The following is a 22,854-nucleotide window of genomic DNA, read 5'->3' on the forward strand; positions in this document are numbered from 1 at the left end:
CAAGGCTAGGTCTGCCACTTTGTGTGCAGCTCTGTTAATAATACATCCACATTTTCAAGTTCCACAGTGCATTTGAATGTTGTTGCACTTAATTGTGAACTTTTGCTTCCCTCATTAAAATAGCTATTTGCAGAGCAAGAGGGCAGGGTCCACAAGGAGCAGAGGATCAGAAACTAAACGCACTCAACCCTTAAACAGGTCTAATTAATAAATGATGATTAAACTACTCTAAGAAGTGTTGCAGAGGGTTACTTTCTGACTGTTAATATGCCCTTTATAAAACACAATGTGTATCGCGTTGGCATCATCTGGTGGTAGCATCAAGAATGACACTGAGTCCAAATATCCACTCCGACTATTATCATTGAAAAAGTAGTTTGATCCTTATGTAAGAATAAAAAAATGTCAGTATACATCTTCAAATTTCAGTTTTCCTAATTCAAAATAAAACCAAGCTCCACTCTGCAAGTGTAATATAGCTCTTCTTAATATTTATTCTTTAGACTCGGGGGAAACAGCTGATTTTTTACAGCACAATTTGCATAATATCTCAACACAATCCTGTGTACAACCACAAAACCATAACATTAGATTCTTTGTTTTTACACTGAGTGAAAAACAAGACAATTGTACAAGCATATTTCTTTACAGTCAGCATACAGATAAATCTATACATATTCTGTCTCTTTTTAAACATAATCTGTAGGCAAAATATACAGACGAACCATCAACAAAACATGCAACATCCAAAACATAAAGTCTCAGACAACTATTGAAGTTGAATAGATTTTTTTTTTTCCCCCTTTGTGTTGTTTCAGCCGTTTACGGGACGTGGTTGCACAGATAGTCATTGGTTGACAGCACATGTTTTGATTACACAGTCAACTCCCCTTATACAACTATAGACACGCATTGCTGTACAGTTAAGTTGTGATTTTTTTTTTCGACACTCACATGCTCAAACTTCGGACAATATAAACATTCAATCTTTGTAGAAAATAAACACTTTATGTACACATGTCAAAGGACTCAAGTCACATTCACACCCCTCAGAACAACAACAAATGGATGGTTTCACAATTACAGGCAACAGCTGATCTGAACAAACAGTAATTAGCTCGAGGGAATGAAACACGAGGGGTTAAACAGTCGTGACTGAGCATTTAGGGAATATTTCTTATTTACTGTACTTTGTACACAGACTGGTAAGTAGACTATGAGCGTGATGTAGTATAGAGTGATCTCTCCCCAGATTGTGCATTGTGTTTAGGAACCCCAAACGTGTCTGCGTGTTTTTCTTTTTGCCACATCGATACAAAATGCACACCACAATATTTTCTGCCACCACTTATACACCATGATTCAATTCATTTCAGTGCAGAAACACAAAACACGTAATCTTGCATGTCACGAAAAATGAGACAAGAAAAATAATGCAATAATAAAGTGCACAAGCTCTGTGATAGATGTTAACAGCTGTTAACACCAATTTATATTAAAATCAGTAAAAAATCAATATATTTAATATTTTCTTTCAATGATGTACAAATTAAAGTTTCTATAAGATTTTTTTTTTTTTTTAGACTTCACATATATAACATTTAGTTCCAAAAAAACAAACACATCTATGTTGCATAGAATTAAGAACCAATGTGTCTGGAATAAAATAAAAAAATCAAGGTTGGCACAGCAAAATAATTATCTGAAAGATCAACCACGTTCCCTTTCTTATTATATTCTTTTTTTTTGTGATCCTTTGCTATAAGATTTAAGTGACATCTTGTTCTAAGTGTGTTTTCTCTGTTATATTTAATTCTTTAAAAAATTGCATCAGCCCTGTGATATGCCTAAATACACCGACAGAGGGTCACTTCATAGTGTTTTTTCTTTTTCTTTCTGTAGATATGGTGGCAAAACATTACAAGATGAACACATGGGTCACCTGCTCTTAAATATGACTGAACCCCGGTGGGCCTGAGTGAGTGTTTTGGTCACAGGCAGTGGAAGAGGCTGGTTCACTGACACAAAACAGCACAGTGAGTTTCACAGCACAGCCAGACACACAAGGAGGAACCTCGACATTTTACTGGTAAGAACTTTTTTTTTCTCTTCATTTTGAAATGATTTTTGGGTAAAACTCAGACCGAGAGGCTTTACTAATCAGAGCTGTCACAATGAGGTGATGACAGCTGCAGACCCACGTATGGTTTTGACACAATTACACGTCCATTCCAACGGTGTAATTACACGATGGACTACACAGAAAGAACTACAACAGCTTTAAATTAAAATGTCGTACACATGACGCAGACGTGATAAACTGTTCTCATCCTCTACAGTTGGCTTGTAACTTTCAACACACAAAATGCTGTCGATTTTATTGTAATTCTAACCTGCCTTACGCAATATACGCCAGTGAAATAGCAATATGTCGCTGGATGTTGACCTTGACCTTTAAAATGTTTAATCTCTCACAGCCCTGTTGAATATCTAATGGTGCATCAGTGTGATCAGAGGACTTGAAGGAGCTATTTTTCCTTGAGCTCACTTACTGTAGGTCCACATTCACGTAACGGCTATTAAGACTGCCTACACCATAGACTAAAGTAGCCTGCTGGATTGTCAGTGCGCCATCCACAGCCTCAAACACAGATCATATGTCTATATTTTATTATATATATATATAATCTAGTGACAAGAGAACGGCTCTTATACTGTATACTGTATTTAGATATATTCTGCATCTGATATCTTTGTATATTATATAAACGTCACACTGTACAATGTGGTTCTCTGATATGCTCTGTAATCTACAATCTGTAGTGCTGTACATTTTATCTTCTTCCCATAGCAAAAGTCAACTGACTCTTTTTTTTCTCTCTCTTTTTACATGAAACTATCGTACAAAAACATTACGCATTCCTTCATTTCATTAAACATTTCAAGACCACTGATGTCCACACACATCACAACCATCACTTGGGCATTACAATGACTCTCATATGAGGAAAACACATTTTGCTAATTCAGTTGATGAGCAAAGTAAAATAATCATCTTTCCCTCTGATAGATATGTTAGCTCAGTTGCACAGCACCAAAACAACAACGTCTCATGTGGAACACAGAGTATGAACTATGGTGAGAAAGACATCGCTGCTCTCAAAGCCATATTGCTGCTGAGTGTGTTTCAGTGCCCGCTGTGGTGTTTGCATGTTTGCATCCTGCAGAGCAAAGTCCACAGCCAGCACAGACCTGATATGGGAAGAGGTGGACATGTGTGCTGGCAGTGTTGGACTGATAAAAGTTGTTATGGTATTAGCACGTAATTCCCTTCTTCTTATAACTTATGAACTGAGGAAGTGAATTAAATGGATCTTTTTTTTTTTCGTTCCTCTTCTTGACTTTTTTTTTCTCTTATTCAATAATTTTTTTGTCAAATCAGGTTTCTGAACTAGAACATTCCGGCTTCACCTTTCATTGAGCTATCGCATCTCCGTCGTTTCAGGTGTGGCGCTCAGGGGTTGGTCAGCGTGGAGCTGACGAACAGCTTGTGCCAGCTGACCACTCGCTTCCTCATGTCCACCTTGTCCAGCCAGATGTAGGCCTCCCCTATCAGGGTCTTCTTCATGAACTTGCCTCCGTTGGACACCAAGAACAGCTGGAGATACATGGGAGAGAGAAACAGATGTGTCATGGCTTACTCTGTTGTTATCTAGTGTGCTTTGTCAGCTCACGCACCCATTCCATCTTGAAAAGTGCATGAATAATGCAAGCACCATTGGGGGAAGTGGTTACAAGACAACAAAGTCTGATCTATTGATTAACATACTGTAGACCAAAATAGAAATTAAAAAAACAAAACAAGTGTAACCTTTAAATCAGGATGACATATTAGTATTATCCTTAAAGGTACAGTGTGTAGGATTTGGCGGCATCTAGTGATGTGGTTGCAGATTGCAACCAACTGAGTGCCCCTCCGCTCACTCCTCCCTTTCCAAGACTGTGGTAACGTGAGTTACGTGAGCATAAAACCGTAGTAACGCCGTTCGCCTCGCTCAGAGGCCATCCGTACCGTAATAACACTACTTTAGAAGCAACGGAAGTCAGACGGCGGCTGGCGGTACCACGGTTTTGCACTCTGCGGATCACGTTACCGCAGTTTCACAAGCGTGTCGGAGAACTACGATGGCCTTCAGGTAACGTAAAAACGTGAAAGGCTCTCCCTGGAGCCAGTGTTTGGTTTGTACGTTCTGGGCTACTGTTGAAACATGGCGGAGCAACATGACGGACTCCGTGAAGAGGACCCGCTCCCTATGTAGATATCAAGGGCTCATTCTAAGCTAATGAAAACACAACGATTCTTAAGGCCCAAACACACCAACCCGACATCAAAGAACTAGCGGCGAACTAGTGCCTTCGTTGGCTTGCTTTCCTCACGTCCATTTCGATTCTCGTGCACTGATTCGTTTAAGCTGAACAACCAATCAGAGTGATTTCTCAGAGTGATTCGCCGGCGATTAAACATGCTGAATCGGACGAAAAACCTCCAACACGGGCAGACTGGAACCGACAATGCGTGACACACCGAAAAAACTAGGCCGACAGACGCTCACCGACGGCCCCAAACTGTTCAACCGTCAGCTTGGTGTGTCAGGGCCCTTAGTTTCAGGTGATTATGTACTAATGAAAACATAGTTATGAATATTATATTCCATTTCTGCTAATAGATTCCCCGAATTGTTATACACCGTTCCTTTAGTTACAAACAAGACTATACATTTTTTTTTACAAATCCCACTTCATTTTTCCTTTAGTATCAGCTAAGAGTCAGTGAGCATGAGATTGTAAGATTTGTCAGCATTTATTGAACTGCAACGATCTGAGTATAATTTACCTTTTATAGAATTTATCAGCTACTTTTAGATGCTCATATCCTGCAGCCACCAGGAGGAGGGTCAAACTCCCAGCTGCTACACGAGGCAGCGGACCAGTTTATGAAACTTACCATAATGAGGTTTAAGACCTGTATTGTCAGACATTATGAGCCTCCAGTTTTAATTAGCTGCAATGAACCATTTTGGAGATGCTGGATGTAAACTGAACTGGATGAATACACCACAAATGACTGCAAATCTCTACATGGAATTCATTTTCTATGATAATTAGGCTAATCAGATATGAAAAAAAATGTATTAAATGTGATCAAATTGGAGCAGTATTGAGTGAGTGACACATCATGGTTGACAGGTGGACAGAACCGGATCTATATCTGTCAGTCTGCAACTGTCTCATCTGTTGTACCTGTATGGAGTGTCCAGTTGAGTTGAGGGGGAATCTGAAGGTCTCATTGAAGGAGGGCTCTCTGTCATGTCGACACACTCTGGTCTTCTTCTTGATGATCCTCTTCTGAGTGGCCACATTCACCACATACAGCTTCACATACAGGTCTGAAGGCAAATTGGATAAATCATGAATATGGATTAGTGAAGCTATTATAAGTTTATAAAAAACATGCATGTGCACAAACACACACTACTTCCAGACCTGGCAGGTGGTCGGGGCTTTTGAACTTGTAAGTGATGTTTCTGCACTGAAGGATCTCCAAGACCAGCTGGTCCCCTTCTGTCTTCACCTCCTTCTTCAGAGCCACCTTGATCTCCCCCATTATTTGTGTTTTACCGCCTAAAAGTAAGAATGAAAAAGAGACATGAAAAAAACGTGATCGGGGCTTCTCTAAAAGTTATATTTGCTGCCTCTATTTTTCTGCTGATCTGATCTGTGACTCAAAACCGTGACACTATCCAGACCGTGAGCTTTGTGATCCGTTGCACCCTTAGCAAACACATAATTAAAGTTCCTTGTTGTAGCTTTAAGTTATTTAAAAATGGTTGTTTTTGACACTGACATTAGTTGTAATACTAAATCCTGAATGCTACTATTTTATACTGTTCCTAAGTGTAGGAACGCACGTTTAATAATTGAATGGACTTTAATATTTTCTGACTAATAACTCTATTTCTTGTTCAGACTATGTTGAACTGATAACCTTTGTATACATATAAGAATTGAAAACTTCTGACATCAATGTATTGATCATATTATTAAGAGTTTCACAGAGAGAGCTCCGTCACTGAGCAGATTCCTGGAGTTTATATTCCTGCTTCCAAGGTTAAAATATAATATTGGTAATGTAATAAATGTCTTCACAACCGTCAAGAAAAAGAAAAGAAAAAGAGACGTGAGCGATCAGTTTTTAGAATAAAGATGGTTGTTTCTTTATTTCTTTATTTGGATAGCCCTCGCTGAACCCTGTAAGTACCTGCAGGCCTACGGTTGCACAAAAAGGATTATTTAAATTATTTACCAAGTATGCATCACTAAACTTGGGCTCACAGCAGAATGAAAGCAGGTCAGGGAACATCTTTATTATCGACTGGCATGTCTCTATTGATATTTAAGGGTTGTACTAAACCAGGCTGAGTTAAATGTGTTAAATGAGTGATCAGGCTCCATGGAAATGACCTCCTGACCCTCATCTGTGTATCAGCTGCCAGGCTACAGCCTAAGATGACCTTGGGCTCTTTGTTACAAATCGTAACTAGAGATGGACGGGAGGCACCGTGACACCTGAGCTACATGAAACGTAGATACAGTTATGACAGCGGGTAGGATAGTGTGACATTCATGTCTCTTCAAATTATCCCAAGCCATGCATTAAGTCATTAGGCTGAGTAAATATTGTTTTTCGACAATAAGCACTTAACTGGAGCGTTTGACTGCACAATTATCTAGAGTCATTATGAAAACACACTTAAGAGGTGGTTAAAAGAGTGTCTGTGCAAATAAATAAATAAAAAAAAATAGTGTTGTTTTACAAAGTACCCAGCAGGTGGAGACATACAACCAAGTAATAACTGGAAAACAGGACATTTCTGGAACTTGCCTTCATTTTCTGGGGTCCCTAGTTGGTTTTTGTCGGTTCCGTTAGGAATAGCTTTACCACTGTGAGACAAAAAAGAAAAAGCATCATCAGACCTATTGGATGAAATTTCAATACTAGGCATTACTGTCAGCCTTAAAGGTTACTGGATGTGCTAAATGGTCTTACATGCGTGGCACTTGAAAAATGGCACTGTCCACTCCAGTGCCCGCCCCGTCTTCCCCATCCAGACCTCCGTAGGCGTCCCCCACAAGACTCGGGGCGGACAGCACCACTGACCCTGAGACGTCACCCAGTCGGTGTCCTGGTCCTGAGGGTGGCGAGAGCAGAGAGTGATGGTGAGGAAGTGACGAACACAGAGCGTCTTCACTGACTCAGCTTTTACCACTGGGTGCATGCGTGTCCAACAGAAGCACTTCACACCCCCAGCTATCGCCTCGCTGACGGTGACGCTGTCTGTCACACATAACTTTGACTGAGCATCACATAACAGCAATAAGAGGGGAGGGACGGATCAGCGTGGATGACAGCTTGTCCTTGCATTTAGCAGTGCAGTGTGAATTAACTCATAAAGATCACAGCAGTTCCCTTTCATGAGAAATAAATGAAGGTCACTGAGTTTAATAAATGGAAATGAATTTAATGTGAGAAAATGTTATATTTTCTCTTGGCTCCTGGTCTGCTGTTGAGTTCTGCTCATACAGTATGAGAAAGCGTGATTAGTTCAGGGACTATGTGAAGTGTTTCTGTCTAGACGGAGGGTGGATTCTTTCTTTGCCTTCATGATCTCAGTGTCCACTGCCCACATTTGCTTTAAAGCAATGACTAATAGTAGTTAGATTATGTTTGGAACACAATCTGTGGCACAAAGGTAATAGCTGAGAAGTTTCTATAGCCATAAAAAAACATAATTATACCAATAACAAAAGAAACACCATCATGCACACTCTCAGAGAATTATTTTGTTACTTCAATCATTTACACATCTGGTTATATGGTAGTTTTAACTGTGCTTCTTATTTGCTCGTTTTTTTTTTAGTGTTTTTTGCATTATGGTTAATACGTTATAGTATTAATAATATTTATTTAGTACATTATTCCTATGTTGTCTCACCTTCCCTCGACACATCTGTTCCTCTCATGGTTAGCTGACCGCTTTACTCTCATTGGCCGGTGAGTGAGCCTCCTGTTGACTTTTGAACCTCTCGGTGTGCCTGTGTTTCTTGCTTCAGTCTCAGTTTTGTTTTGTTTGTTAGCCAGCAGGTTTGGGAGAGGATTGGGTAGGGAGGGGAGGCTGTGTGCCATACCTGTGTGTGTCTGCGTGTGTGTGTTTTGTGACTTATCTAAGGGTTCATTCATATGGCACACGCTGCATGCACACACACAGAGAGACTGCAGCATCACATAGTCCTCAGTGGCCGGGGAACAGTAGCCGAGGAAGCTGCAACTGCATGCTTAAATAGCTCTGACACTAACTTATCTCAGCGAGGGATGACTATATAGTCCTTCATTTTGAGGACGTCACACTAAAGATTATGCATAAACATGAGAGGATATTGTTTAAATTGTGTTAATATGGTACAAGACATGTGAGGGATTGCCATCCCAGTTTGGTTTCTACACTGGGGTTCAATATCTCCACACTAGGGTTCAGTAGAAACCATACGCTTGGGATTGGCACATGCACAATTCACGTAGAAACAGAGCTCTAATTTTGGAGCTAATTAAATGTATATTTTTCTTTAGTTTTGTTATTGTTGAATACTTCTGCTGTGTAAATAACTCACGGTAATATATCAACTTTATGTCCTACTTAAGATACCAAAATAGGCAGTAAAAATGTTAAACAGATGGGAAATGTCAAATACTGTATTAGGGATATTTAGTGCACTGAATGTGCCAGATTTATAAATATTTAATTCTAGATTTAAAGACGAAATAAAATAAGCTTTTTACAGCAAGTTTAAGTTAAGTTATTTGTCATCTAGTGACTAAATTGATCTAACTTGGAGGAGTCAGAAATTAAACGAAGATTATTGATCAAAATAAATCACTTTGTGCTCAGAGGAAAAAAAAGTAAGATGAGGCGAGCAGAAGGCAAAGGTCAAATGTTAAGGAGATGAACGCACAGCGGTTCAGGTTTTCATTAAAGATCTCAACAAAGCTTGCATGCGCAGGAAAAAAGGAAGCATGTCACAGGAAGTGTTTTATGGGTAGGGGCGGGATTTACTTGGTTGCAGGCGGGACTGTTGCACGGCAGCCTCGGCGGCAGCAATGGCTATCCCAGCATCCTCGAGGTGGGCCTGAGTGACGCTGCTCTTGCTTTGGCTTCTGGAGGGGCCGTGGGAACGCAGTTGGCCATCGGAGGAAGACTTGGAGCTGCCTGGGCTGCTGTGTGACTTTTCCAAAGGCAGCATCTGCATGTCTGGAGGAAGAAGAAGAAGACATCGAGGGTTATTGCTGAGAGGAAAGAGATGAATCCACACTGTTAACACTATTTATGTTTTTCTGCTCCACAACGGTATTGTGTCATGTAGCAGTTGACAAGCATACGGAGTGTAATTACAGCTGTCAAGATATGATTAGCATTTTTGTTTCTATGGTAACAGCCTCTATCCCTATGACAACTGAGTAACCAGTTTATGAATTACAATTTTTTGTCGCAAACGGACACCTGCCAAGGATAATCTGTGTCACGATGTGTCATATAGAATAAACTAATTCATTGAAATTATGGAAATTGAAGATGTGTATGAGTAGCAGGCTTACCTTTGGCTGGATCAGGGAAGATCCCATGGCTTCTGCTCTTGATTACAGAGTTTTTAGGTGAATCAAGACTCCCGTCTGGTCCTTGACCGTGCCCAGGCCCCAACCCAGGGCCTGACATGTGGCCTAGGCTGTGCCCCTGACCGTAACCCTGACCTGACCCGGACCCCGGTGGGCCTTGAGCAGCATAGTTGGCTTTGCTGTGCTCGATGCTCTCGCTCTGCTCCTTCAGAGGCAGCCAACGAGGAGTGTTGTCCAGCTGGGCGGTGTTCGACAAGTCAATCAACACCTGGGACACAATTAACACACACAGTGTCATTGAGAGAAAGAAAGACATTCAAGACTGTAAGACAAGATAGTAGAAAAAGACCATCTGATACAAGGGAACAGAGGAATTTGTATGACGGTAGATAACAGCACAGTGTGTGTGCAAACAGTCTATCGCTAAATGCATACTACATTTAGCACAAAGATGAAGAGCACTGTTCACTATACAGATTTACAGGCATGACGCAAAGCTTGACTTCGGAGTTTGTGAGAGGAGGGAGATAAGGCTAATATTATTAGAATAGCTAGTCCACCGGGGGAAAAAAATAAAGCAGCAGAAAGCTTTTGTGTGAGGTAAACACTAAATGCATTTGACATTTTCAGACATTTTTATTCAGATTCCAAAAGCGCTCACTTCTCCGAGGAAGTCGTTGGAGGAGGATCTGTCATAGTCCCACACTGTCACCTCCAGCGTCTTCTTCTTTAACTGGATAGAAAGAGTGAAGAAGAGAGAGAGAGAGAGAGAGAGTGGGGCATAGATTATGACAAGGGATATTGTGTGCATATTGAGGGAGAGAAATGTGCATGTGTGAGTGTTTGTGTGCATGTGGGTGGAGGAAGCGTGAAAGAAAACGGGAACACTGTATGTGCAATGCATGAGTGAATGCAAACCTACAACAGGTCAGTAGTCATTTACTGTAATAAGCATGGACGCAAGGACTTGGCACCTTGTACTATCTGAGTACATTTCAACAGAAAGACAAATAGCATTAAAAAACAATAAAATAGATTAATTTCTATTCTATTAATTTCTTCACCCCAGTAACAACCTCCCCCTACTGCCAGTGACACCAGTGCCCCCACTACCACACGCCTATAGACAGTTCTCAAGCCCTGCCAGGTCCCTCCGTATTACAATAGCTGACACTTCTAAATATCTCCCTACTCATTTATTTATTTATTTTTAATTCCTTCCTTATTATTACCACCTAGATATTTTATTATTATTATTATTATTATTATTATTATTATTATTATTATTATTATTATTATTATTATTATTATTATTATTGTGTGGTGTTTATTTTGTATTTTATTACTAAAATTATTAGGACAATTATGTCATCCTTTTTTTGTTTTTGTTATGTTTGTTTTGTTTGTTATGTCTCATGTCAAGCTCTGAGCGTCACCTTGTTTTCCTACTCTTTTCTTTTGTATTTCTCCCCTGTTCTTATCATTGTTGTTCCACTTCCAGGTCACTGCTGTTTTGTTTTTGCACAACAAAAAAGAAGAATGAAAAAAAAAAAAAGGAAGCAAGGACTTTAGATGTGGTAAATAATAAATGTGCATGCATGTGTGCACAAACCTGTGAATGTGTATATAGGACTGTGTGGGAGGAGATGGAAACAACATATCTCGGGGGGTCGTGGGCGAACGAGTGATGGAGCAGCATTTTTAAGACCGGCAGGGCTCCGGCCAGCAATGAGCCGTGATTAACAGAAGGCGGCCCCGGAGGAGCCGATCTATCCTCTGACCACTAAAGCTACCGCATCTGCACTCATCCCTCTCTGTTGTAATTACAGTCTGGGGTGGCGTCTCTGTCACAAACAACACATGCTGCTATAACAAACACAGACATCCAAGAATAAACACACGCGCCCATATATACACACAGCAACACCTGCACAGTGACAGACAAGCACACAGGCACATGATTACCAAGTTTCTAGCGCTCTCTTTGTTAAAATGACACGCAGTTATGCTGTCTGTGTTGAGACTGCGTGAGGGCAGAAATGATGGTTGTTAACTTGAGCCTTGGGAGTGCTGATAAGAGGTTGCACAGGGATACGGAGAACAGCCCTGGGGACAAGGCATGAGGACAGCATCCTAATGAGAGTATAAGACATCCACTTCACCTAAAGTGGCCCACAGCACATAACAGGAACTGCACAAGCAAGACAGAGTGAAGGTTTGTGTGTGTGTTAATGTCATTCTGCACAGTACCTGCTCCAAATGAATGTTCTTGTAGATGACGGTCTGGTTCCACTCTGGGTTCATGGTCTTCTGGGCGTACTTGGTCCTTCTCTTGTTATCAGCACTGATAAGTCATGATATTCACAATGATTGGTCGTCAGTAATAAATTAAAATGTCAATTCCCTGCCTGACCCCATGGCAAAACATTCACCACACTGTGATATGCTCAATAAATGTGGACTGAATAAATGCTTGTAAAATCTCCTGCAGTGGAGACATCAGAAAGAAATTCAAATGTAAATGTTCTTTAAATAGTCTGAGATGCTTTCACAAAAATCACAAAGTACTTCAGAGATAGAGACTGAGGAGAGCTAAGAGTGAGAGGCATGGAGAGAGAAAGCAATGGCAGGAGGAGTGCTCTTAAACACCATGAGATAGAGCCGATAATTGGACGGACAACAAAGGCCACAACAAAAGGATGGAGAAACACTTTAGAGACATAATTTACAGAAAGAAAAACACCAAAACGAAAAGCAAAGATCAGCACCACGCTACCTTGCATTCTGGACAACCATGACTTGGCTGAGGGAGTCCAGAAGAGGAAGAGGAGGGCAGATATCACAAACAAGAAAAGCAAAAACACAAAAAACAGTCAGAGAAGCCCGGAGAGCTCAAAGAAAAGGCAGTAAAAGGATAGAGAGCTGAGGCAATCAATATTCTGGGTGCAGGGTGTATCACTGGTTCTGTGCCCAAAGCAATGTATGGTGACGCAAGACCAAAAAACCTCACGGGTGAATGACTAATTCACTATTCTGAACTGTTGTTGTTATACCGTGGTTGTGCACTCTACTGCTCGTGTCTGACTCTTCAAATGAAAGAGTAGGGGAACAAAAGTGCTCTCCTACAAAGCTTTCATTTCTAGGCCTATACAGCGTGTAGTAGAGAGGACTTATGATCTCATAAACAGGTCCAATGGGGTCATTATCTCAGAGCAGATACTGTTACAGAGCAGATAACGGCCGTATCGATCCTTTCTCTGGCTATTCACAGGCTCTTAGAAAGATGGTGGATCAGGACATAGTACTCGGGGACGATACTAAAATTCTCAATTCAGTCAAAAGTGGGCAGAGTAAAAGAGATCTTGTGAATTCAGCATAAAGTATGTTTGCACACATGTATGCTGTCTATGACCAGATACCTGAACATATTATTATGTTGCATTATGGGAAAGGATCTCCTCTCACAGCTTTGTATAAAGTCTAAGGCTGCGTCTGAAATTGCATACTACAGTATGCACTACATACTCAATATGTGTACTATCGTTCAACATACTTTTGTGTGAATAAACAGTAGTGTGTATCTTTTCAGACGCACTGAACTGTAATTACCACGACACCTCCTGAAAGCCTCCTTGCCAATTGGAGACGAGTTACAATGGTTACACGTCTCCAATTGGCAAGGAGGCTTTCAGGAGGTGTCGTGGTAATTACAGTTAATCAACCTCATGTTACCAAACGATGATGTTTGAGAATCATAAAGTCTGAACTTATTTAAAAACTATATTACGCCCAATGGTGGAAGAAGTATTAAGGCTTTTTACTTAAGTAAAAGTAGCAAAACTACAGAGTAAAAATACTTTGTTACAAGTAAAAGTCCTGCGTTCGAAGTCTACCTCAAGTAAAAGTATACTTAAAGTACCAAAAGTAAAAGTGCTCATTATGCAGAATGGCCTATTTCAGAGTAATACAGTATATATTATATTATTGAATTATAATTAGCTTTAGGATTTGCACCGATCCGACTTTTTCAGTCCCGATACCGATACCGATATCTGGGCTTTGGGTATCGGCCGATACCGAGTACCGATCTGATACCACTGTTTAATTAATAAGCTGTATGCCTCACTGTGTGGAAGTGACTGGGATCATTCTTTTATGTGTAAGGCAACATCAGGCCTGACTTAAACATTGCTTTCCTAACTTTGTTAAAACAAGATGTAACAAATAAATACATAGATATACATGTACTGAATTATTAAAATAATAAATCGTACACCAGAAAATTGGTAAAAAAAAACAAGAATTACAATTTATGTGTAAACCTTTTTAATGTAGCAACAAATTGGTCAAAACTTAAACAGGAATTAAAATTCCAGTTTATAATGTATATAGTATATAAATATAAAACTGAATTGAATAGATCGGCTTCATTGTCACGATCCAGCTATTTGAGTCTGTATCGGCCTGATCGGTGCATCCCTAATTAGCATATATACATCACTTTAATGTTGTAGCTGGTTAAAGTGGAGCAAAGTTTAAATACTGTATATACTGCTCATACATCAGAACGTATTAGTTGATTTATTTTTTTGATCTTTCTATTGATAATCTGAATATGCAAAGTAACTAGTAACTAAAGCTGTCAAGTAAAGGTAGTGGAGTTACAAGTACAATATTTGCTTTCAAAATGGAGTAGAGTAAACGTATAAAGTAACATAAAATGGAAATACTCAAGTAAAGTACAAGTACCTCGTAATTGTACTTAAGCACAGTACTTGAGTAAATGTACTTAGTTACATTCCATCGCTGATAGCAAAGAGTTATACTTACACTTTAATTGTTATTGACGTTACAGAGCTGTCTGCCATTGTTTGTTATGAACGTTGAGGTTACTACCGCATTGCATTGTGGGATATTTATGCCGCCATCGTGTTCAGTGTTTGCATACTGTAATATTTCACCGGAAATAGTATGCAATTCACTTACTATTGGTTTCATACTCACATACTGTTTTAGCGTACTAAATGTTAATATGGAATTTCAGACACAACCTAAAACACCCACGCATTGATTCATAGAATCAAATTGAATCAAATTACACTAGAAATGACTGCCTCATATCATCATGCCCAGTCTCATTCTCTCACACAAACTCAGGTAGTTAGTCAATTTGGTACAGGACAGTCAATATAAAGTCAGAAAGAAATAGGGGGGAGAGAAAACAAGACAGACACAGAAGCAGAAAGGCAGACACAGACCAGACATCCGCGAACGCTCAAACACGCTCGTAGCTCACCCTCTCCCAGGTAGAAGGTAGACCTTGACGAAAGGGTCGGAGTAGCCGTCGTTGTCCCTCGGGGCCAGGTTTCTAGCCTGCAGGACGTGGACGATCAGGTTTCCCAGGTTCCTGTCATAGTTGATCTGGAGCTGAGGGGGAAAGAGCGGAGTGGAGGCAGCGTGAGAAAGACCAGCTGAAAACATTCCTCTAGTGCTTTTTATAAGAGTTTTTTATACCTGAATTTCTCCAGTGATGGGATGAGGTGTTCTTATTCCATCTATTGGCTACAAAGAAAGTGGGGAAGAGCATACAATGGTTTAAAATACATTCAAAAATATTGTTTCATGACCTAACCTACAAAGAAAAGTTCATTCCACATTTCAGGGATTAGGTTGCAGTTAATGACTTCACTCTTGAAATATATATTGTCAGCATACAGATGGATGGGTTGTCCTTGTAGAAAAAAAATGCAGAGTACAGATTTCTCGCTGGATCTATATCTCGCTCAGGAGAGATTTTACTATCGGAGCTGTGTAATTGACTGGAAAAGTCCTCCAGTGAAGTTTGAGAAGGTTAATCAATCATTAGAGGAACTTAGACATCAATACAAATTGTCTGTTTCAGTTTACACAATTACCAGTGTACAAATATATTTATACAGTTTGTTTCATATTCTATACAAGGTATTCATCACCATCGTTATTACGTAATACATCCTCTTTCTATCAGTGTGACATGCCTTTCAAGAATCAAGCATATAAGCGATTATAATGAAGCATTTATGCATATATTGCCCATTTCATAAAGAATAGCCATACTCAGGGTTATGCACTGTATCACACTATGTTCTTGTTCCTTTATAATTAGCCTGTCACTCTCTGATGAACACAGTCACACCGTTTGACCTTCACATTCAACCTCCCCTTTGTGCGGTTATGATGTAATACTAATGGAGGTGCATGATGGATCACACAGGGTTCCACAGACTGCGGCTCAAAGCACATCCATACCATTATTCATTCAGAGTCGTTCCACAGTGTATCCACCTCTGACTGACATATGAACCAGTTGTCCACTCTCTGTATTCCGTCTTGTCATCACATTGTGTAAACTTCACAACAGCAGAGTGTGTCTGAGACGAAGCAGCAGAAAGCATGCTAAACAAGTCAAACCTTGTGTCGTTGTTTCTTGCTTATGGCGGGGGATGCGGGCTGGCCGGGGCTCGGCACACCGCTGGAGGCGGCCGATCCGGTACCCGAGTGGAGCAGGGCGGAGCGCTCTAGTGCGGAGAGGACCCCCAAACCACCAGACCCAAGCCCTGCTCCGGCCATACCAGGAGCCAGCTGCTGCACCTTCTGCAGCTCTGCAGCCAACTGCTTAGGATCCACACCAGGGGAGCGCTGCCCACCTACTGAGACAAACGCGTCAAGTAATTCACCTTGTATTTATGTGAAATAGGTACACAGATACATGCATGCATGCAGACATAACATATCATACATACCAGCCTTAAGCTGGACATGGTGCTCCAGGACTTGTGGGTGCTCAGGGTCAGACAGCATATTAAGGTCGCTGTTTGGATCCATACAGGAAATTTATAATGGCATATCAACCAGTGTATCTTAGCAGTAATCAGTCACAGAGTGATATTTTGTCAGATGATGGGGGGTGTGGGATGAAGAGGAGGGGAAAGGAGGGAGGAGAGAAGGTGTACACGGGTGCAGAGTTACCATATTGCGATTAAACATGTCGGAGTTTCAGTGGGACAGAGGGGTAAACGATGACAGATGTAACTCACAGTCTCACGCAGAGCTCCGCCTCAGCACATGGCTGGCCCATGATGCACTGCACCTCTTCGTAAGTCTTTCCCGTTAGAGGGATGCCGTTCCACTCCAACACCTGCATTCCTGTGATGTGATGAAGGCACGCAGGCAGATTCAGAGACAAACGGGGGGTTATCAATTCCCACACAAGATGTTATAGCCTGCCAGCAAATTCATTTCCCCCCCTTCTGTGTGTAAAATGAAAGATGATAGTGCAGCCTGCATGCTCACACAGCAGACGTAACGCTCTAATGTGTGGTTCACCCAGTGGGAAACTTTAAGGCTTTTGTGTTGACTTTGATGTTGCATCATTATAGCATCACACGCACAGCAACAGAAAACTAGAGTTCTGCACACTTGTTTGTTTTTACTCAAGCACAGAATGGCACGTCAGATATTGAAGACAAAACAACGCATCTCAAATAGTAATATTAATGATAAATCACTACACAGCAAACTTCCAACCCAAGTCCAGAGCTGTACGAGGCCTCACTTACACAACTGAAATCTGGTCCTCAGATTAGACTTCTGCTTACGAAGCATATCACCAGCCGCTGTGACAATAAAGGCTTGAATTAATATCTCCATATTCTTTTGCATGAGCCAGTGCTCATTTAGATTATTCCCTCCGCTCTATCTCTCTCTCTATATAATTCACTATGTCCTCCCCCCACGTCTTTTCTCTCTGCACCTGAAGGCATTTTCCGCTGCCATTCTTTTTCAGTAAACATCTTACAATTCAGCATACGCTAGGAAGTAAACATCGCCAGCCTGACCGCTATTCCTATTTCTGTATTACAACTAATAATGCCATGAAAAGGGAACCCAGTCTGACCTTTTCTATCTTATTATTTCCAAACCCCATAAGAAAATATATAAAATACATCCGACCAAGAAGAAATACATTAGCTGATCTGTCCTTCCCTTGTTCCCTCGTGTAATAGCAAAGTCATGGCAGGAGTTCCCTTTAAAGAGAGAAACTAAAAATATCTTCAAACTATGTGAGAATCACCATTAATATTCAGGCTCCTCTCTGTCCTATCAATATACATTAGAAGACCAATTATTTGAACATTCTAATAACTTAATGTACTAATTGATAAATGTGGGTTTCTGAAGATAAAGCTAATTATTGTGTGTGTTCGTCTATCCTGCCTTTGTGTATTTGTGTGTCTATAAAGCAGCTAAATATAGCCTAATGACTAACGCAGCCCAGTGCTGTGGAGGGCGAGTTGACAGGCTCTTTCTGTGTTTGGACGCGATGTGTCGGAGGAATGAGACATGACAGACCACAACACAGAAGGCTACAGCAGCCTCTCACATCTCCATCTGGAATTCAGTGATTCAGGCGGGGATTTTACTGAAAGCTTATACACTGCTCTAAAAATAAAAACAGTTTAAAGATTTACAGCATTAACCTCTCAGGCCTCAGAAAGGACGCACAGCAAAGTCAAATGAATGCACCTCCTATACTTTCATTGGAACAGCACGCTCTCTTTTTCTTACCATTCCAAACTTAACATTGTATTTTCCATTTCAAATGTGCGTGTTGTACTATAGAGTGCTGCAGTCATAAAACCCGGAAATGAGTTCGCATTTTAGCACTTCACTCGATTGAAAGTCAAATGGATTTTTTTAACGGGTTTTTTAGTTAGATGCCTGAAATAAGGTCTGTAGTTAACATAAGCGTTTTGTGCTACGACTCAAAATACGTCAATAAATATCCCTCTCGGGAATTTTGAAGCTTTTAGGTGTCTTAAAAAAGGCGGTTGCAAACAAGAGGCTAAATGAGACTACTAAACATCGTTGTTTACAATGTTTGTTATAGCCTAACTTTCGCTTTTTACTTCTGGTGATTGCATTAACGCTTCAACAATCATAAAAGTGGTGTTCATTTGTGAAGATTATCTTGCTGAACAAAATGTGTAAGTATCAAAAATGTTTATTTGCCACAGAGTTTATTTTCTGCAATAATCTAAATGGAAAAAATCCCATTGGCTTTTGTTGAGTGAACCAGGGCAATGCTGACTTCCTGGTTGGCCTACAAAAATACGTCATCCCTAGAGCACTCAATTATTAAATAATATTAATACAAATTAAAAAATACGTCCATCAAGCCAGCTAGGGCAGATAAAGACTAATTTACACCACCTCCTCTTCCCATTCTCCTCTTACCTTCTACAACTATTCCTGTTTGTTCTGCCACACCACCAGGGATAACCTTGGCAATGTAGGCTCCAATCTCTCCTCGGCTCCCCGGAATCTCCTTACCGCCGACCACACGGATCCCGAGTCCGTTCCCTGAGGGAAAAATAAACATGCAAATCCTAATTAGCTTATAGAGTGATAGGAAATGATTGTGTGGCATGTCTTGTGTGTTGTGTTTGCCTTGTACCTGACACACTAGTGTCTTTGGGGTCTCTCTTCAGCCTGATGCCGGTGTGAGGGAAGGCATAAGGCACCAGATTCATCTGAGAGAGATTTTAAAATAATTTACAGCATGAAGAAAATAGGTTTCGTTACAGAAAACATGTCAGGTGTACTGTCGGACTGAACATTTAAGTTAGGAAACAGCATGTTGTTAGCTGGGATCTCACCTGTCTCCTGTCTGACATGTTTCCGCTCTGCGGATGCCCCTCTCTTGGCTTATCAAACCAATCTGTGTCCTCTCTCCTCAGGTGGTAGGCTAGGCAGGGAGAGATGGTGGTTAACAGCCATGTACGCACAAGCACAAACCGACTGTATCCCTCATAGCTTGATAAATCTCTGCTTTTATGGTAATGACTACTTGGGCAGAGATCGATCTTGCAATCAAGCTTTGGAAACAGTTGGTATGCATCACAGAGTTTGTCACACATCCAACCTTGTTTGTACAATCGCAGGAAGATCTCTGATCTGTCCTGACTGGATAGGTGAAAGCAAAGAAGTATAAACTCTGGTCCACCCTATCCATGCCGACTGTGAGATCAAATGATCACTGCAAGCACTGAATGAAGGATGAGTACATTTCAAGAGCATTTTAAGTTTTGCATGCTTCTGATACCATGCAGTGCTCCCCGTCTCAGTGTGAGGGCTCTTTTTTTGTCCACATTTTCATACAGTAGCGGCTGTATATGAAATATTGTTGTTGAAAGAAGCCCTTGGAAATTATGTATAATATTTAATAATTTCAGACAAAACACTGTGGGTTGGAGTTGTCCCATCGTGTGTTTTTATTCCAAAAATAAAAAATAATCATAATGATTTTAATTTTATTCATATTTTTTCTTTATAAAATAATTTGGTGAAGGGGGAGAAATATCGCCACAGTATCTAAGTCATTATCTTCCACTGTAGTTTATAGTATAGAATCAATAATTTAAGTGGTATGTTAATGTATTCGTGATGTACTGTAAGTTCTGTGTGCTGTGAAACCCCCAAAGCTCATCATACAGACATCTAACACCTTCAAAGCATGATATGTAACATCCGAAAGACATTGGATGTCTTATGTTACATTTAGCATCATTATTGCAAAGCTCAAAAAGCGTCTAAAGCCACGTTAACAAGGCAGGTCGGTGGAGAATGTTCTACATTAGAGACGTGAGTCATCACTTTGGTGTTTGATGCAACAGATTGTCACTAAGAATAGAAAGTGCACAGGTTTGCCAAATGTCTCTTTTTATTATCAGTGATCCAATTCCACCAAGGAGATGCACCAATAATGATGAGGAGAAATGGCCTTGATGACTGTATACGCTGAAGGTAAATGTTGCCTGTTAGCTAAATGTCTCAGCACTTCTAATCAGTGTTGATATATGTATGTTCTGATCTACAATCAGTGGCAACATTGACCTTCAGAATTATATTAAAAATTGGATAAAATGCCTGTAACAAAAATGCACTGCAATTCAATGATCACACAATATACACGTGATTTTTCTTTTTGCAAAAGTGCATGAACATGAATACTGGAAATGGGTCTGATATGCTTACAGAAGCACTGAGATGTGCAGTGATGATTTATAACTGAAGTCACTTCAGTATATGACTCGTACAAATATATCTAGTGCTATTATTAAGATGGGGTTCATTCCAAAATGGATCTGACACGTCAACTACTAGAGATCTGCTAAATGACGTGTTGTACATTACTGAGATGTGGGTCATGAATGAGCCGGGTGTGTTTACGAACGAGAAGTGGATCATTCAAAACCATGATGTGCGGCATGGAGGCATACAGTCTCTATGTAACTACATGGAATTGTGATGCTGTCTCACCTTCTATATTCCAGTTTGGGCCTCCAGCTGGGGTACAAAGTTATATGTTTTTTTCAGAAATGCGTTCAACACATGTTCAGTAATCTAACAATCTACAGGAACTAGTGCTACGACTAGATTTGTATTGTGAGTATACTTCAGCACATGCACTGAAATCAGTAGTCAATGTTAAGATGCATGCTTGGAATTACTGCAAGTCTGACATTACTAGCCTGTCAGACCGTTTACAAGCCGTTTCTCACCAGTGCAATGCAAAAACGCGGTGCAGGAATGCGGAAAGTACGTTTTCCAATTTTCTGCTTTAACTATGTTAACAGGTGTTATGTCGAAGTCTGTTCCCGTTGAATAGTGTCTCCCTCCTGTTAAAATGGTAATGGTAAATTCCATTTACCATGGAAATCAGAAGTCGGAGCTGGGAATGACGTGTGTCACACCCATAGATATAAAACTGTTTTATATAGATATAAAACTCTTTTACATCTATGGTCACACCCGAGTTGAACGTGTTCTTGTACAATAAAAGTCAGAAAAACGTATCGGGGTTTGCTCCAGACGGGTGAGCTATTGTTAGCCACTGTTAGGTGTAATACTGGTTGTAATACCAATGCATTACGCCAGTATTTTGCGCGTACAAACATCGTAGGAATATGTCCACAATTAGAAGTTGGACAGTACTGTGTGTATGACTGATTAAACGAGACACAAACCAGACAGAAGTGCTAATAAACAGTATATTACTAAAGCCTCTCATAGAGAGGTTGATGCACAGAGCAGCCATTATGATTTTGAGGTCGGGGTTGGTGAGGGTTAGTCCGACTTCCCCCGACTTCCAAGATGGAAATCCGACTTCAGGGGTTCGTTCCAGTTGAAATTTTCGACTTTCTAGTGTTTCTAGGTAAAGGGAAACACATATCGACAGGGAAACAGTATTCAACACAACACCGGGTCCGGTAAGAATTATCCGCAATGTCGTTTTCCATTTTCGTCGATGAGGCCCAATGAGTTTCCTCCTAAATAGCACCGTGTCGTATCCACACAGTAAACACCTATCCAGACAGAGAATGTCTAAGGGGCTAACGTTAACTACACAATACAGAAACTAATCGGAACCCAAATGTGATGCTAACGCTAGCTGTTGTGGCTAGCTCCGGTTTGTGCCATATATTGTCCTTTATTTGGTTGCTGAGGTTGTCCTGTTTGTCGTTCATTATTGGGTGTTGAGTAGGGGAACGCCCATTATTATTCCGAAACACTAATAATCCGAAAAATGTCCCATTGGACCGAAAAGAGCCCATTTGTCCAAAAGTCCGTTATGCCGAAAGAAAAAGCCCATTGTTCCAAGGCCCCGAAAACACACACTCTCCGTGTAACAAACTCAAGCACATGGCTAATTATTATGCAAATTGACAGCGATCGCAGGCAGAAGTCGGATGAAATCGACATCCGTCCGAATATCCTTACCGTGCAGAAATGTTCCGCAGGTGTGTGCAAGCATCAAATGATTTCCGTGCCAATTTTTCAGACGAGAATCAGTGCTTGGTGTGAAACGGCTTGGCAGTAGCATTATGAAAAACATTTAAAATACATTTTAGGGGGGAAAAAAAGTCATCTATCAATTAATGTCAGATTGAGCTACCATAAAAGTAAGTTTTTTTTAACTAGTACTGTAGAATACTCTACCGTGTCTGATACTTTCATGAAAGATTCTGGCATCATCTCTGTTCAGAACCAGCATGGACTCACTTAGTGCTGTAATCAAGGCAGAT

The 22,854-nt window shown here is 40.5% G+C and overlaps 1 protein-coding gene across 6 annotated transcripts in view; it reads right to left on the reverse strand.

Moving 5' to 3' along the window:
- Window positions 1–469: 469 nt before the first annotated feature.
- pclob (piccolo presynaptic cytomatrix protein b) overlaps window positions 470–22,854 on the reverse strand; it is a 74,036-nt gene continuing 51,651 nt past the window's right edge. The window contains exons 19-38 of one of the 6 annotated variants that reach the window (XM_037766834.1): window positions 22,769–22,837; window positions 21,089–21,115; window positions 19,426–19,514; window positions 19,224–19,299; window positions 19,004–19,129; window positions 16,804–16,912; window positions 16,510–16,577; window positions 16,178–16,413; window positions 15,242–15,289; window positions 15,024–15,154; window positions 12,504–12,530; window positions 11,978–12,071; window positions 10,389–10,460; window positions 9,710–9,995; window positions 9,171–9,365; window positions 7,109–7,250; window positions 6,944–7,002; window positions 5,545–5,682; window positions 5,302–5,447; window positions 470–3,658 (exon numbers count right to left, since the gene is read on the reverse strand). In XM_037766834.1, the coding sequence (XP_037622762.1) occupies window positions 3,515–3,658; window positions 5,302–5,447; window positions 5,545–5,682; window positions 6,944–7,002; window positions 7,109–7,250; window positions 9,171–9,365; window positions 9,710–9,995; window positions 10,389–10,460; window positions 11,978–12,071; window positions 12,504–12,530; window positions 15,024–15,154; window positions 15,242–15,289; window positions 16,178–16,413; window positions 16,510–16,577; window positions 16,804–16,912; window positions 19,004–19,129; window positions 19,224–19,299; window positions 19,426–19,514; window positions 21,089–21,115; window positions 22,769–22,837 (2,282 nt within the window). In that variant the 3' untranslated portion in view covers window positions 470–3,514. Of the gene's footprint in view, window positions 3,659–5,301; window positions 5,448–5,544; window positions 5,683–6,943; window positions 7,003–7,108; window positions 7,251–9,170; window positions 9,366–9,709; window positions 9,996–10,388; window positions 10,461–11,977; window positions 12,072–12,503; window positions 12,531–15,023; window positions 15,155–15,241; window positions 15,290–16,177; window positions 16,417–16,509; window positions 16,578–16,803; window positions 16,913–19,003; window positions 19,130–19,223; window positions 19,300–19,425; window positions 19,515–21,088; window positions 21,116–22,768; window positions 22,838–22,854 lie in introns of all 6 variants that reach the window. The other 5 variants (XM_037766833.1, XM_037766836.1, XM_037766835.1 and 2 more) reach the window with 5 other exon arrangements.

Source organism: Sebastes umbrosus, chromosome 4 (assembly GCF_015220745.1).
Source record: "Sebastes umbrosus isolate fSebUmb1 chromosome 4, fSebUmb1.pri, whole genome shotgun sequence".
Taxonomy (NCBI): domain Eukaryota; kingdom Metazoa; phylum Chordata; class Actinopteri; order Perciformes; family Sebastidae; genus Sebastes; species Sebastes umbrosus.